At 38.1% G+C, this 14,465-nt stretch overlaps 1 protein-coding gene across 1 annotated transcript in view; it reads right to left on the bottom strand.

The window, feature by feature from the left end:
- The window catches only part of MYH15 (myosin heavy chain 15), a 174,895-nt gene that overhangs the window by 150,436 nt on the left and 9,994 nt on the right, over window positions 1-14,465 (bottom strand). The window contains exons 2-3 of the mRNA XM_040980919.1: window positions 6,579-6,725; window positions 1,952-2,058 (exon numbers count right to left, since the gene is read on the bottom strand). Of these exons, the coding sequence (XP_040836853.1) occupies window positions 1,952-2,058; window positions 6,579-6,666 (195 nt within the window). The 5' untranslated portion in view covers window positions 6,667-6,725. The remainder of the gene's footprint in view (window positions 1-1,951; window positions 2,059-6,578; window positions 6,726-14,465) is intronic.

The following is a 14,465-nucleotide window of genomic DNA, read 5'->3' as shown; positions in this document are numbered from 1 at the left end:
TAGGTTGGGTACTATGACAGGATTGGGACAGAGTTCAAACTGACTTGCCCAACTTATTCCCCTGCAGCTAGAGGCTGGCTCTGCCATCTGTATAAGGAAAGAATGATAAGGGTATGCTCTTAGACATGTGGCTCGGGAGGGCCCGATGGCTCAATCTGCAGGTCCTACCCTGGAAGTAAGAGCCACCGGACCTTGGCCAGCACTAGGTCTTACTATGATAAGCCTGAGCATGGATTTCAAGATTAAGGTCTGGGCTTAATTGTTCTCTTCCTACTCCCCAGAGAGTCTCTCTAAGCTAAATTGCTTGATTTTCTTTGCTATTGTAAAAGATTTAGTGTGCAAAAAGCTGTAAATATTATTGTCTTATTGAGGAGCTGGTTGCTAGAGCATAATGCTTGCTGCCAACTTGTTCTGTTTCTCCCAATATGCAAAAACCAAAACAAAGCAAAGACTTGTTTTGGATAATCATCATCTTATACTGTATCCTGTGAGGTAATGATAGAACAACTATTTTGTGCTACTGGATTTTCTTTCTAACACCACAGCGCATGAGTACTAAGGATAAAATGGGTGAGAACAGTGCATTGGTGTAACACAATTAATTTATTAATTTTTAAATGTATTTTTAAAAACTCATCAAAATGTACACTTAAGAAGGTATATCATTTATGCAACATTATGTTATCAAAATGAAATTGTTTTAAAATTAGTTTATTAAACCATGAGAGGTAGAAGAGATAATCTAGCTTGCTTTCTCTTTTCCAGTAAGACGTTGTTTCAAGACTGAACGGCCTGTTTCTTAGTTTACTGATTTAGGACATTCAGAACTTCTCCTTAGCTTCTTGAAGTCCCTGCTGAAATGGACCAAGTTATTTTCATAGTTCCACTAGTTAGCTATATAAAATAGATCTAATATCAGTCTTTCTATAGAGAGAAATTGACTGTCAAGGAGATAATAAAATATTATAAGTGGTAGTTTGAGTGGCACCTTGACTTTTACAATTTAAAAGCAATTTCTTTAGATCAGAAGTTGTCCAAACTCAAATATAAGAAAATGAAAAAGACAACCTTTCTTGATAACAATGTCTGTTATAGAATGTGGAGTATTAAGGAGTTATACATGGGGCAGTAGTTCAGGAAAGTTAATATGGTCAGGGAGAAGTTCAGGAAAGTTAATATGAGCTCAGCATTATCTGTAAAATTTACAAGTTGTTACTACAAGTCAGAGTAGAAGTGGGGCCGTATTCACACCAAGAGGCTGACACATTAGTAACACAGGGTCAGATTCAGGCAGAGGAGCTGAGAAGGAGCCGTCTTCTCAATACCGCCGGCTGCTCTGGAAACCCTGATGATAAGAAGAGATGGAAGTTGGAGACTGGAGTGTTTTCCACAATGAATTCTGACAGTATATTTTAGCTCTCCACACTTGACTTTTACTTTTAAATATGTCATAGATGGCTTCATAAGTTATAGATGTCACAGATGATTTCATAAGTCTCACATTTAAGACTTTGTCCAATACTTTATAATTTCTTCTCCTAGATTTGACATTGCTAATCATTCCTCTACTTCCTAGCTTCCTCACAACACTATTTGTTTCACATTACATACCCATTTGCTAATCTGACAAACGACATCTTTCTTTACGGTTCCTTAAGTTATTATTCTTTCAGAGCGCACCTATGAAAAGTAAGAACTTGAAAGACTGATGAAGGAAGTGGAAATGATTGAGTTCCAGAGTCCATGCTGTCTTCTACTGGTATTAAGTTTACTCTGATTTACCCAGTGTTCTTCATTAAACATTCAATGATACATGGAGGAGTTTCTTAAAGATAAGTGAGATATCCAAGGTTCTTCAATGTCACCCCTATCGCAGATACTTAATAAAAATATTAGAGAGGAGATACTCATGGTTAATTTGAGAACATAGGCTGAGTAAAGATTCCTTTACCTTTCCATCTGAAGTCTCAACCATTATTGTCCCATCATCTTCACTCCCTTTAATCTCAGCCTCAATATATTTATTTTTGCCTTCGTGAACCCAGCATTTCTTCTTCTCTGTGAAGGAAAAATGATCTGTAACTTACACAAATACATGTTGTGCACTATTAGCGGATACATGCAATAGTGTTCCTGCTTTGTCAGCTTATTGGCATGGCATCTCCAGGAAAGGAAACTGCAAAGGTGGAAAAACCACGAATGTTCACCCTGAAGATGCACTCACACAGTTTCCATAGGAAGCGGAAACATACCGGCAAGTAGAATTTGGGGGGCAGCAAGCACTATCAGTATCTACTAAAGCCTTGTAAATCCCTCCAAACCCCAAAACTTAACTTTGACTGCAAGCCCCTGGTTGTCAAGCTAATATTCAGACTTTCTTCCCAGCTACTCTTTTAAAAACATCACTCAAAAAAGTTTGGTAACACCCAAGCTATAATCAAGTTTAGCCATCACGTCCTTCAGAGATTCTTTAGACCTTAATCTTAGAAGCAAAGTCTGTTAATAGAATTACCTGATAAGATTTGTAGGGGAAGGAGGACAGGAAAAAAAAGTTATTCTTATTATATTGATTCATATGATTTCTCCTTATAAATGATCCTTTGTTCACAGTTCGACCTCTTCATACCTCATGCTTCACCCTTAAACAAAGCAGCCTTCCATAAAATGATCCACCAATAGGAAATTTCTGATTGCAATCAGAAAGCATGCTTGTGCATACATGAGGCAAATTCTCTGAATTTTACTTTAACACAGCTCAAGTTGTCACCCACTTGAGATCAATAGTCGATTGAAGAATGTGTGCGTGCGTGTGTGTGTGTGTGTGTGTGTGTGTGTGTGTGTGTTTGTATAAAAATCCATTTTAGCAGAAGCTCTCGAAACTCTCCAAATCACATCTGCTGACATATATTGGGGAAAGGTGAATGAAGACTATGTGTATGGAAGAAAGAAACATTCTAGCCAAGGGCCAGGAGAGACACAGCTGAAGAGAGCACAGCAATCATAGTACTTGTGGTGTGTACCAATCCAGCCATCACCACCCTCTCTGATGTGTGAATCACAGAGGCCCCAGAGGTCATCTTACTGCTGCAGGACAACAAGCCCTCATCAGACATGTTCTTCAGGCTTAAGCATTGAAACTAAGGAAAAAGTATGCACACAAGCAAGGAATTTGGGCACCATTTGCCCCTTTGTTCCACTAAACTTCTGTCTGCAAAAAATTAGTATTTCTTACTAGTTTTTTTACTTTCACAATCTATAACAGGCTGCCTTCTCCATTTCCCTAATTGCAAATAATTCACCATTAAAAACTTCTTGGCAGGAGAATTTTCTATCCCCATTTACTGATAGCGTTTCCTTCCTACTTGTTAGATGTGTTTTAAATACTGGTTCTCCATTATATTTATTATTTTGCTGCGGTTTTTCAAAAACTTATTTTGCTTTGCGTTGTGTCTCTGAAAATATGCTTGACTTTAAAAAGCAACCATTTAACATGTATCTCCTGCTTGTATGCTTAAGTTAGATATTCTGCCTCTTAAGCCAAATGTTATGACTTGAAACGACTTGGAACACCTGACACAGTTTCTCTCCCCTTTCTCCCTCTCAAGCACACATTTTCTTTTTAAAGAAAAGAACCTAGGAGGAGAGATGAAGAGACCCCTAGTTACACTGCTAATCAGTATCAATCATTAGACTCTAGAAATTAGATTATCAGTCTCCCAAATCGGAGCTCCTTCATCATTGCACTACATCTCGCACGTGCTTAGCTTTCATTCCTTCAGTTACATCCAGAGACACTTCAGCACATGCTAACAGCAGGTGCCGTCTTTCATCAACCTTGGGAACGATGAAAAACAAGACATGTTCACATCCCATTTCCTAATGGGCTGCTCCTGTCAACATTGTTTTAAAAGATGGACTAAATAGAGATATGTGTTTGAAGCAGTTTTAAATAGCTTCTTAGAATATACATATCTGATACAGTAGTGTCTGGTTCAAGACTGGTTCCTCCACTTCTCACCCAGCTTCCCGCTGATGCACACTCTGGCAAGGAGCAAGTGAGAGATCACTTGCATCTGCCGCAGGCATTTGAGGAGAGAACCAGCAGTCAAAAAGTGTACGTGTGTGTTTGTGTGTGTGTCTGTGTGTGTGTGCCCTTCTCTGTCTCTCAGTCTCTGCCTTTCAAATAAAACAAAAATAAATTTCACTTAAATAAACCAACTCAGTCAACTTTTAATTCTTGTGTTTATCAGTAATGCAGAGCTGAAACTGTAAACAGTACTGAATTTGGCATCCTGGGCTTTTGTGCTCCCTTTGGCAGTGGAGGGGATATAAAACGGTCAACTTATTTTTGTTGATTCAGTTTTCACAATCCTAAACTGAGATTTTTTTTTTGCCTATACAGTTTAATATATTTAAATGTTTAAGTATATTATCTAATATATATGTAACATAGATTTATTGGAAAAGACTTCAAAAGTATGGAACTGTATAAATAAAAATAATTTGTAAATCATCCATAATCAAATAACACAAGATAACTATTATTATCAATTTGAAGCATTTCTTAGGAGTGATATTACATGATATTGATCAAGCTACAACAGAGTGAATTTTATGGCTATTTTAAGATTATTTATGTTTTTTAACAAAAAATACATTTTATTTTTGGAATACTGTTTCGTAATAGTCTTGTTTCTGACATCCATCAATTCTAGTTTTCTTTTCCAGATATCATAAATCATGTTTACTTTTTTGCCTTGATTGTATCATTTGATCCTCATAGAAATGGAGAAAGACACACAGGACAAGTATTAGCCCCAAATTCCAAGTGAGGAAACTGAGGGTCAGTCCGGGTAAGCAATTTCTCTGACTGCCAAGAAGCCATAAAGACAAGGAAATTGGAACCAAAACACTTGTTGCTGCATTTCTCACACTTGACCTGAGTTCAAAACAGACATGCACAATGAAAAACTTCTGCTGACTTGCCTTTTTGCTGCTAAGGATGTGTTGCTTGGCCAGAAAAAAAAAAATTAAAATTGTGTGGACTGCTGTGTTTTAACTGATTATGTATGAGTCTGATTCCATTAAATGTACTTCAAATTATCTTTAAAGCTGATTAAATGTGTTTCAAATTATCTCTACAACTTTGGCCTGATTTTGAATTTTTCTTGGCTCCGTTATCCTCTTGTCCTTAGTTAGCTAATTATCTGTGGTAATACTTTGCATGACCAGTTCTGAACTCGGGGATAGTTCTGTTATTTGATTTGATTTGATTGATTATAATTAATTGCTCTCAAGTCTCATCACAATAATGAAAGTCAATGACTAAAAACTGGGAACTGACCCAGGACTGGTGGTAATAGAAGAAACACAATCCTATTATAACATTGGTCACATCAAAATGTAATGTTGACTAAATCTGAGTATAAGGACAATATTCACCCAGTTTTTATGTTGTGCTGTTGAATAATTTGGAAATTAAGATATGTCAGTGCTTGATATAGGAGCACACTACGACTCTGACTTGTAAGTTTGCAATCCACTGAAATTTAAATAGCCATGTAGTCCAGATGGGTCTATCAGGTAGGTAAGGAACATTTATTTACAGATTAAATACAGACTTTAGTTTTTTGGCTAAGTCCTCAGTAACAGTTGCCTTTGCCTGTAACTGCAAAGTTGTGAATCAAGCTGAGCAAATCTCCTAATTACCTCTCCTTTATCATGGGCTGAGCAACCTGCTGACCAAGAAGACCACCACAAGCAAAGTTCACATGTCAAGAAATTCCAGAATATGTAAGACAGCTTCTACTTCTCCATCCTTTCCAGAATCTTTTCTTTATCACAGCTATAAATGTCCAACTCTGGTCCAAGTCACAGTTCCTTCTGTTTTGCAGTTATTTATTCGCTGATAATTCACAGGTTTCTGAAAAAGGCACTTCCCAAGGCCACTCCTGGGATGTCAGGATTCTAAATAGTGATTCCTTAACAGAAAGCCTGTCTTGGATCCCATAATTAGGACCCATGTCTGAGCTGCTTCCCCTCCACTCTCTTTTTTGTTGCAAATATGCATTCCTCTGGACACCACAAATTCTTTAGTTGCTAAGAGTTGGAGGTATACACAGGATGATTAAACTTTAGTAAATAAGTTGGGCTCTAAAAATCATGGCTCCTTGGGCCCGGTGCGGTGGTGCAAGTGGTTAAGTCCTCGCCTTGCACGCCCGGGAGCCCATATGGGCGCCGGTTCTAATCCCGGCAGCCCCACTTCCCTTCCAGCTCCCTTGCCTGTGGCCCGGGAAAGCAGTTGAGGACGGCCCAAGGCTTTGGGACCCTGCACCAGTGTGGGAGACCCGGAAGAGGCTCCTGGCTTTGGATAGGCATAGCATCGGCCGTTGCACTCACTTGGGGAGTGAATCATCGGACAGAAGATCTTCCTCTCTGTCTCTCCTCTCTGTATATCTGCCTTTCCAATGGAAAAATAATAAAAATAAAATCTTAAAAAAAAATAAAAATCATGGCTCCTCTCAATCACATATCCTACCTGCCACCTCTACACAGCAAAACAAAATGGAGCCAGCAACTGCCCCAAGGCTTACCATCTAAGAGAGGCAATTCAGTCTCACTCCGTCTAAGGAAAGCTGCAGCTTCTCCAAGCTCTGCCACATCCATGCTTCTTCAAAGGATTCACCTTGAAAAGGTGGGGCTTAAATATGAACTGAGAGGATTCACTGAAAAAGACAGGCATGGAAAAGAAACAAAAGAGGTAGAAAACCAATCACTATACTAGAATAAATTACTTATTCCTCTTCTTTATCGCCACGATGCTTCCAATTTATGACAAATTGGTCTAAGAACATCTAACTCCAGGAGGCATAATGGCTGGCACATGCAATGCTTTTACAAGGCCTATGAAAATATATTTTAATTTATTTTTTAAAAATCTGACAAAATATTTTATCTGTTGCAAAAATGATGAGAAAATAAGAACATAATATTAATGATCTGTAATGAATGGCATCTGCATCATACTTGTATTTGCCTTTGTAATAGTTAATTATATGGTAAAGAAAGGGGAAGAAAGAAAGAGAGAGAGAGACAGAGACAGAGACAGAGAGAGTGTTTCTATAGAGGCAGAAGTATAGCCCGTGAAAGTCACAATGCAGCCCTGACACATTTGTGCTCGGACCTTGGCAATTGATAGTACAGGCCAGCCTGGGAAGTGTCAAGTGATTGGCACTTGCTCCCTTTCAACAGTTGAGAGGGTTCAGAGTAATCTAGCTCTAACTAGGTCAACAGCATACCATTACCAGAAGATAGTAACAAATGGGAAGTAAGTTATTTAGATAAATGTCCAACCTTAGATAATACAAGAACAAAAAGGTCAGTACTCTGTCAGAGATGAGATCTGTGAGCTGACAGTTTGCAAAGAAAAAAAAATTGTACAGAAAAGTGTTTAGGGAAACTGGTTGAGGGCAAGAGGTGGAGAGCCAGGTGGAAGGTGGAAGTAGAAGACAGGTTGAAGGCTGAAGAAGGAAATGGAGTAGATGTGAATAAAGGAGTTGATTGGCTCCTGAAAGGAGAGTATCAGTTTTGGAGCAGTTGAATTGCTGAGCAAATTATCAAGGCTATATTTGTTGAACATGTATTTGTTGAACATGTAAATACCAAAAACTTTAGATAGTTTATCTTTAATTTTCATAACCTACATTTGATAACTGGAAGAAAATAATAAAAAACTGAACCATCATAATCCATAATAAGAAGCTATTCCATTTTAGACATAAAATTTTGCTTTCCATTCCAGTATGAAAGCCAAGTATTATTGGTTCTGTTTACAAATGAAAAAGAAGGCAAAAATTTGTAAAGTTTGCTTAGCCTATGTGCACACTTAGCAGATACTAGCACCATGGCCTAGCAATGTTGAGATGAACTGGAATAATTTTATTGCACACATGGTTAACAACAAACAGATCTAATAAATGCACATATTTTTCTGTTGTCTGGTCTATTCTTTTTCTCATTGGCTGATACCCTGATACCATTCCTGAGATCTACTTTAAGAATATGTGGTGTTGCAGAGACTAATACCCCAGAGGCATTCAGCTAAAGGCAATCTGAACTCCACCACAAGCCAGAACTCCACCAGCAAAAAGGTGGGAAGGGACATTTGCCAGGAGCTCAGGAGGTGAACCCAGACAAAGAACTTCTCATTCTACTGGTTTGTTTGATTTGATCAAAACCAACAGCAGGTCCCAGGTGGCGCTGCGGGAACAGGGTGGATTTCACAACTCAGGCTGCCTCCTAGAGCCTAATTGAGTGCCATTTTGCTTAAAGAGGGAAGGGATATGGGGCAGGACTGCACATGTACTGTGAGTGCACTGAGATGGGAGTGAATTCATTTCTGGCTCAGTGAACTGCAACAACGTGGCATCCTATAGGTTCCACCCAAGACAGGTCTGGGTAATCCTCTGACCTGATGACCAGCAGATCAAGAACTCTAATAGTGACACACAGTGTGGCACAGAATTTAAGACTGCAGAGGAAAAGAGTGAGCCGCGCATGCGTTGAGCTTGGCAAGAACTCACTGAGTTCAGTGCATTGCACTGGTCCCACAGGGAAAATAATGTGAACTATGGCATTGTACGGGTCAAAATAGATTCATGTGGCCCTCAAATCTAATGACCAACAGGTACTGTGAGATCAGTACCACCAACAACCTCTCTACATAGGTCACCTGATATCTCCCTAATCCTGGGACCTACTCCAACTGGAAGTGGGAGAAAGGTTGTACAGACAACATTGCACGCTCAACACAGTATCACAGGAGGCGGAGATTGGTGAGTTAGGAGCAGGAGCTACGGAGACCATGGTGGAAATCTAACAGAAGAACCCGACCTAGAACTTGCTGCAAAGAGTGGCACAACTGACTGCAAACATAGAGCTATGTACCAACTGCAATAAGTAAAATCGAACTGTAGACTTGTGGGTGACAGAGCTTAAAAACCTGCCCCAAGGAAAACAAACTGATACTCAGAAGTACAATGACCAAAAGCAAAAAAAGAGTCAGAGGCACAATGAATATTACTGAAACCCCCCGCAAAGGACAAAATTCCTTTGCCTAGCTCGGAGTCAACTGAGGAAGACATCAGGAAAGTGGGGGATTCAGAATTCAAAACACTTGTTATAAAACTTCTTACCAACAAAGAGAAGCATGCAAAACAGGCATTCAAGGAATTTAAGGAATATGTCACACTGGAAATGAATCAAATGAAAGCTGATATATCAGAAATGAAGAATACAGTGGAGCAAATTAAAAGTACAGTGGAGACTCTCCAAAATAGAATGAAGCCAGCAGAAGAAAGAATCTTAGGATTGGAAGATATTTCCTGTCACCAGGGGCAAACAAACAAAAATCTGGAAGCAGAGCAGAACTAAGCCAAAAAAGAAAAAAAGTATTCAAGAATTGAAAGACACTATTATAAGGCCACATACAAGAGTTATGTGAGTCACAAAAGTGCAGAAAGAGAAGCTGGGTTTAAAAATTTATTTAATGAACTAATAAGGGAAAATCTCCCTAATTTAAAGAAAGAATTGGGAAACAACATCTGGGAGGGGCACAGAACTCCCTACAGGCTTGACCAACAGTGAACTTCACCAAGACACGTGATAGTCAAGCTCTCTTCAGTTGAACATAAGGAAAAGATCCTTAGATGTGCACGTGAAAACAATCAACTAACATATAAAGGAATGCCAATTAAACTCACAGGAGACCTCTCACAGGAAACTCTACAGGCAAGAAGACAAAGTAGTGACATATTCCAGATTCTAAGAGAAAAAAATTGTCGGCCCAGGATAACATACCCAACAAAGCTTTCCTTTTCTTTTACAATGAAATAAAATTCTTCCACAGAAAATAAAAATTCAAAAAATATGCCTCTTCCAAACCTGCCCTACAAATAATACTTCAAGATGTTCTCTTGAGGGAGAAAAGGAATTGCGCCTACCAAAACCAAAGGCAAATGAGAAGAACATCCCAGTAAAATAACAGCAGAAGCCTAAATCAATGAACAACCCATTGCTGAAATTACAGAACCAAATTACCACCTGTTTGTATTAACCCTGAATGCAAACGGCTTAAACTCATCAATCAAACATCATAGACTAGTAGACTGAATTTAAAAACAAAACACATCTATTTGTTGCGTATAAAAGACACATTTCACCAACAAAGATCAGCATAAACTGTGTCTTATGGATTTTGCTTTCTTTTCATTAGTTTCACCTCTTCAAAACATGTTCTTCTGATTAAATTCTCTAGTGATTCATAGATCACACAGTAGCATCATTTTCTTCAAGAAGGTTCTTGATTTTCTTTTTCATTTCTGCAGTGACACATTAGTCATTCAGTAGCATGTTATTTAACTTCATGTAATTGTTAATTTCTTTTTTTTTTCTTCCCGTTGTTTATTTCATTTTGTGGCTTTTTCAGTTAAGGAGATGTATAGTAACTGTGTAATGAAGACTGTGATATCCAGATGTGAGGATACAATGCAGTATGCATCTCTACTTCCAAAGATGGACTCCCAATAAAACTGTTTATTATATCTTGATAATAAGATGCTGGACTCTCTGCCATTGTCCATGTTTGCAATGATGGACATATGACTGTGTATGAAGAACTATGCTATAGTAATGACATAGGGGAACTCAGTGAGGGGGGAGGGAATGGGAGAGAGGATAAGGGAAACCCACAGGGCCTATGGAACTCTATCATATACTGACAATAATAAAAAGTAAAATTTTTAAAAAAGAATATGATTTAGGGCCAGGCATGGTAGCCTATTGGCTAACGTCCTTGCCTTGCATTTGCTGGGATCCCAAATGGGTACCAGTTCTAATCCTGGTGGCCATATCCCCCTCCAATTCCCTGCTTGTGATCTGGGAAAGCAGTGGAGGATGGCCCGAGGCCTTGTGACCCTGCATCTGTGTGGGAGACTTGGAGGAGGCTTCGGGCTCCTGGCTTTGGGTCATTTCAGCTCCGTCAGTTCAGCAGCTTGGGGAGTGAATCAACAGATAGAAGATCTTCTCTGTCTTTCCTTATCTCTGTATATCTTATTTTCCAGCAAAAAATTAAATAAGACTTAAAAAGAGTAATACAATTTAAAGTAAAGACAAGAGGTATATAATGGCAAGGTAAGAACCAAGGAATAGTTTGAGTGGAATATAGTGTTTCTGAGTGATCTCAACAAATAAATGAATATAGAATATGTAGATGTCTTAAAAAAACTCATCAAGCATGAGATCAGTTCAAAAAGCTCATGAACAATTTGATGAAGAAGTAAACTTATCTTGGTGAAAAAAAAATCAAGTCAATGCCTGCATACATTTTCGTGAACACTTTGAAGACCCTGTATATGTAATCACCCTCATATTTTTGTATGATTATTTACAAAGATATGCAGTCTGTATAAAATTCATTGAAGAATGGATGAAAGCAAACTTCTTTGTAACTTAAAAAAAGAAGACAAGTGGTGTAGCTAAAGTGTCTCCCAGAAAATACATGTAATGCTTGATAATAATGAAAAAAATAATGTAAGTTCCAGGGATGGTATTGAGCGTGGTATTTCTGAGGGGAATCACCACAGTTGACTTTTCTATGGGTTAGTATTCATATTTAGGATCTGTAAGAATTACAATAGCAATATTAATAACATTACTACACTTTTTATTAGACATAACAGAGTAAGGTAAATCCCTGAAAGTTAGGCTGAGAAGTTTTGAGGTGGTTCATAGGAAATAGACTTTTTCAGTAAGGGCCTGGGGAAAAATTATTTTAGGGAAATGGCTCTAGTAGACTGGGACAAGTTGAAGCTGCAGCTAGGAAAACAAATTGCAGGCACATATTTCTTAGAGAAACGAGTTCCATCCTCCTCCTTTCTTTCTGTGTGACTTCCTGGTGGTTTACACTCAGTACACAGTAGAGCTCAGGAAGTGTCTTTGGGATAACGAAGATATTGACAGATGTGTGCATGAGTGTGTGTGTGTGAATATCTGTGTAGATTTCCTGAAAAGATACTACAAAAGTGGTATATGTCTAGGAAGTTGAATAGGAAACAGGTTGGGAACTACCTTTCATTTTATTCCATTTCAGCCTCTTTTAATGCATGCCAGGTGCTTATACTTTCATAATCAACAGTTTTAAAATTGTGGTTCTTATTATAACATTCAGAGATAAAAAGATCACATACAAACATAAAATACACATCTGTATAAATATCCTTCCAAGACTAGAACATTTAACATATGTGAAAGCTTATAAGAAACAGATTGTATAGGAACTGGCACTAAGTTGCAGGAATTTGTAGGTGTTAGAAATAGAGAAGGCCTGGCAACCATCTGAAGGAAGATAGCTTCAACCAAGAGTATGAGTCAGTTGAACAAGGAAGAATTAGAATCCTCCATCCTCCTTGCCTTCCTCCAGCAGGCACTAACCTCCTGCTGTACAACTGAGCTCCAAGTCCCTTTAGGTTCTATCTCAAACACGTAGCTTAAGAACTTCACAGAATTAACACATTTCTTATTCTCTGGTCATATAAATACCGTAAAATGGAAAATAAGGAACCAAAGCAAACCAATCTCACTAACAAAATAAACAGAAAAGTAGACTTTGCTCGTGACAGAGAAACATACATGAATATAAGATTAAAGGTATTTTTTTCAGAAGGAAATGTTAATTTATACACTTACATAAAAGTATACTTGGGGCTGGTATTTTGGTATATTTTTATGATAAAAATTGATCTATGATTTATCATCCAAACTTAAGACACATTTTTTTTTCACTCTAGGACACTTTTAAGTGTTTCAAAGGGTCTTATTAATAAGCAAATTGAAACAGAATACAATGTGAGATAACTTCAACCAAATGAGCATATGAAAACTCATTACTCATAGGAAAACAGGTGGATGGGAATCTACACAGTGCAAATAACCTTTACATAACTACAAATTCTAGATTATTTGTGTTCACTCTTGACAGAGCACTCAGCACCATGACTATCAGAATTTTGAATTCAGAAAGAAGCATTAGGTAACTGTTAGCATTGTATCACACAGACAGATAATTAATTCTGATAGTAGTTCAGACAAATAGTTCATTCTGGTTGGCTTACAGTTTATCTTTCAAAACAAAAGCTACAACATGTTGGATAAAACAAATTTACAACTCTTCAATTTGCATTTATGTGATTCAACGTCCAGAAGTATTTTGGATATATCTAACAAGGAAAGGGGAAGGAGCGGGGAAATCTTTAGATGGAAAGGAGAGTTGATTTATAAACTTTTCATTTTGCAAGCATCATATTGACTTATGATTTATAAACTTTTCACTTGAAAGAATCATGCTCGTCAAAACCTCACTATCTTTCGTAGGAAATGTTAATGCTTTTCATTTGAAACATGACATCATCATGATAATCAACCATTCCTTTTTGTACAAGAACATAGGTGTGTTCCAGGACATGGCACTTACAGTGCGAAAATTAAGAAAGTCCTGGTGGAGCAGGGACAAGAAGGAAATCTAAGTTTTGGAAATTGGCTCTTTTTAATGTTGCCTGTATGTTCTGTGCTTCTTCTTCCCCAGATATTTTGTAAATATCTTTTTTGAAAACTGTGCACTTATTCTGTTGTCTGGCATATATTTATTATCCATCTATATGCGCCCCTGATAGGCCTACGTGGTACAAGAATGAAATGAACAAGCACACTAGTTTATTTCTTAAAAATAAGGGATTCAGGTAGAGAGTTCACTTCTGGCTACACCTTAGGGCAGTTTGTAGAGGGAACTCTCTCGGGTGAAGCGTGGTGCTGGTTGCACTGCAGCTGTCAAAGTGAGGAAACCCCAAGTTGTACCATGGAAAAATGAGGAAGAAGTGAACTTGTGAAGTCTCATCTTGCAAGTCTCAACTGAGTTGAAGCTTCAAATAATGTTACATCTTTAACTGTACATACTGTTTTCCCATAAGCTACTTCACTTCCTCTTTATTCCCTGATTGCTGTTAAAAGGGTGCCCTCCTTGACTTCCGTTTTCCCCCAGTAAAGAATCCTTGGAGTCACCCAATTTCTCATTTTCCTTTATGGTAATATTTCAGTAATCATCAAATTCAACCAATACTATAATTATCAGATTTATTTTATGCTACTAACCAGCACGGTTTAGCATGCCAGCTGAGCCCACATTCATCCCTGAGAAGTGTTTTGTGTCATCCACAGGAATATGCCTCAAGCAGCTGTGTCTACACCATGACTTGTGTATTCTGGCCCAGCTGATTATACCAAGAATACGTGCCTGATTAAATCAGGGGTAATCAGGGTGCCTGTCTGAATATGGATTTGGGACTTAGATGCCACTCTTAGCCTACGCTGTTTGCTTAAAGAGAGTGATTCAGACTAGAATGGTATGGTTCGCA

This window comes from Ochotona curzoniae, unplaced genomic scaffold, assembly GCF_017591425.1.
Source record: "Ochotona curzoniae isolate NIBS_2020 unplaced genomic scaffold, NIBS_Ocur_1.0 contig_3498, whole genome shotgun sequence".
Classification (NCBI taxonomy): domain Eukaryota; kingdom Metazoa; phylum Chordata; class Mammalia; order Lagomorpha; family Ochotonidae; genus Ochotona; species Ochotona curzoniae.
Note: the sequence above shows the minus strand (reverse complement) of the source record. Positions and strands in the feature narration are given on the sequence as shown.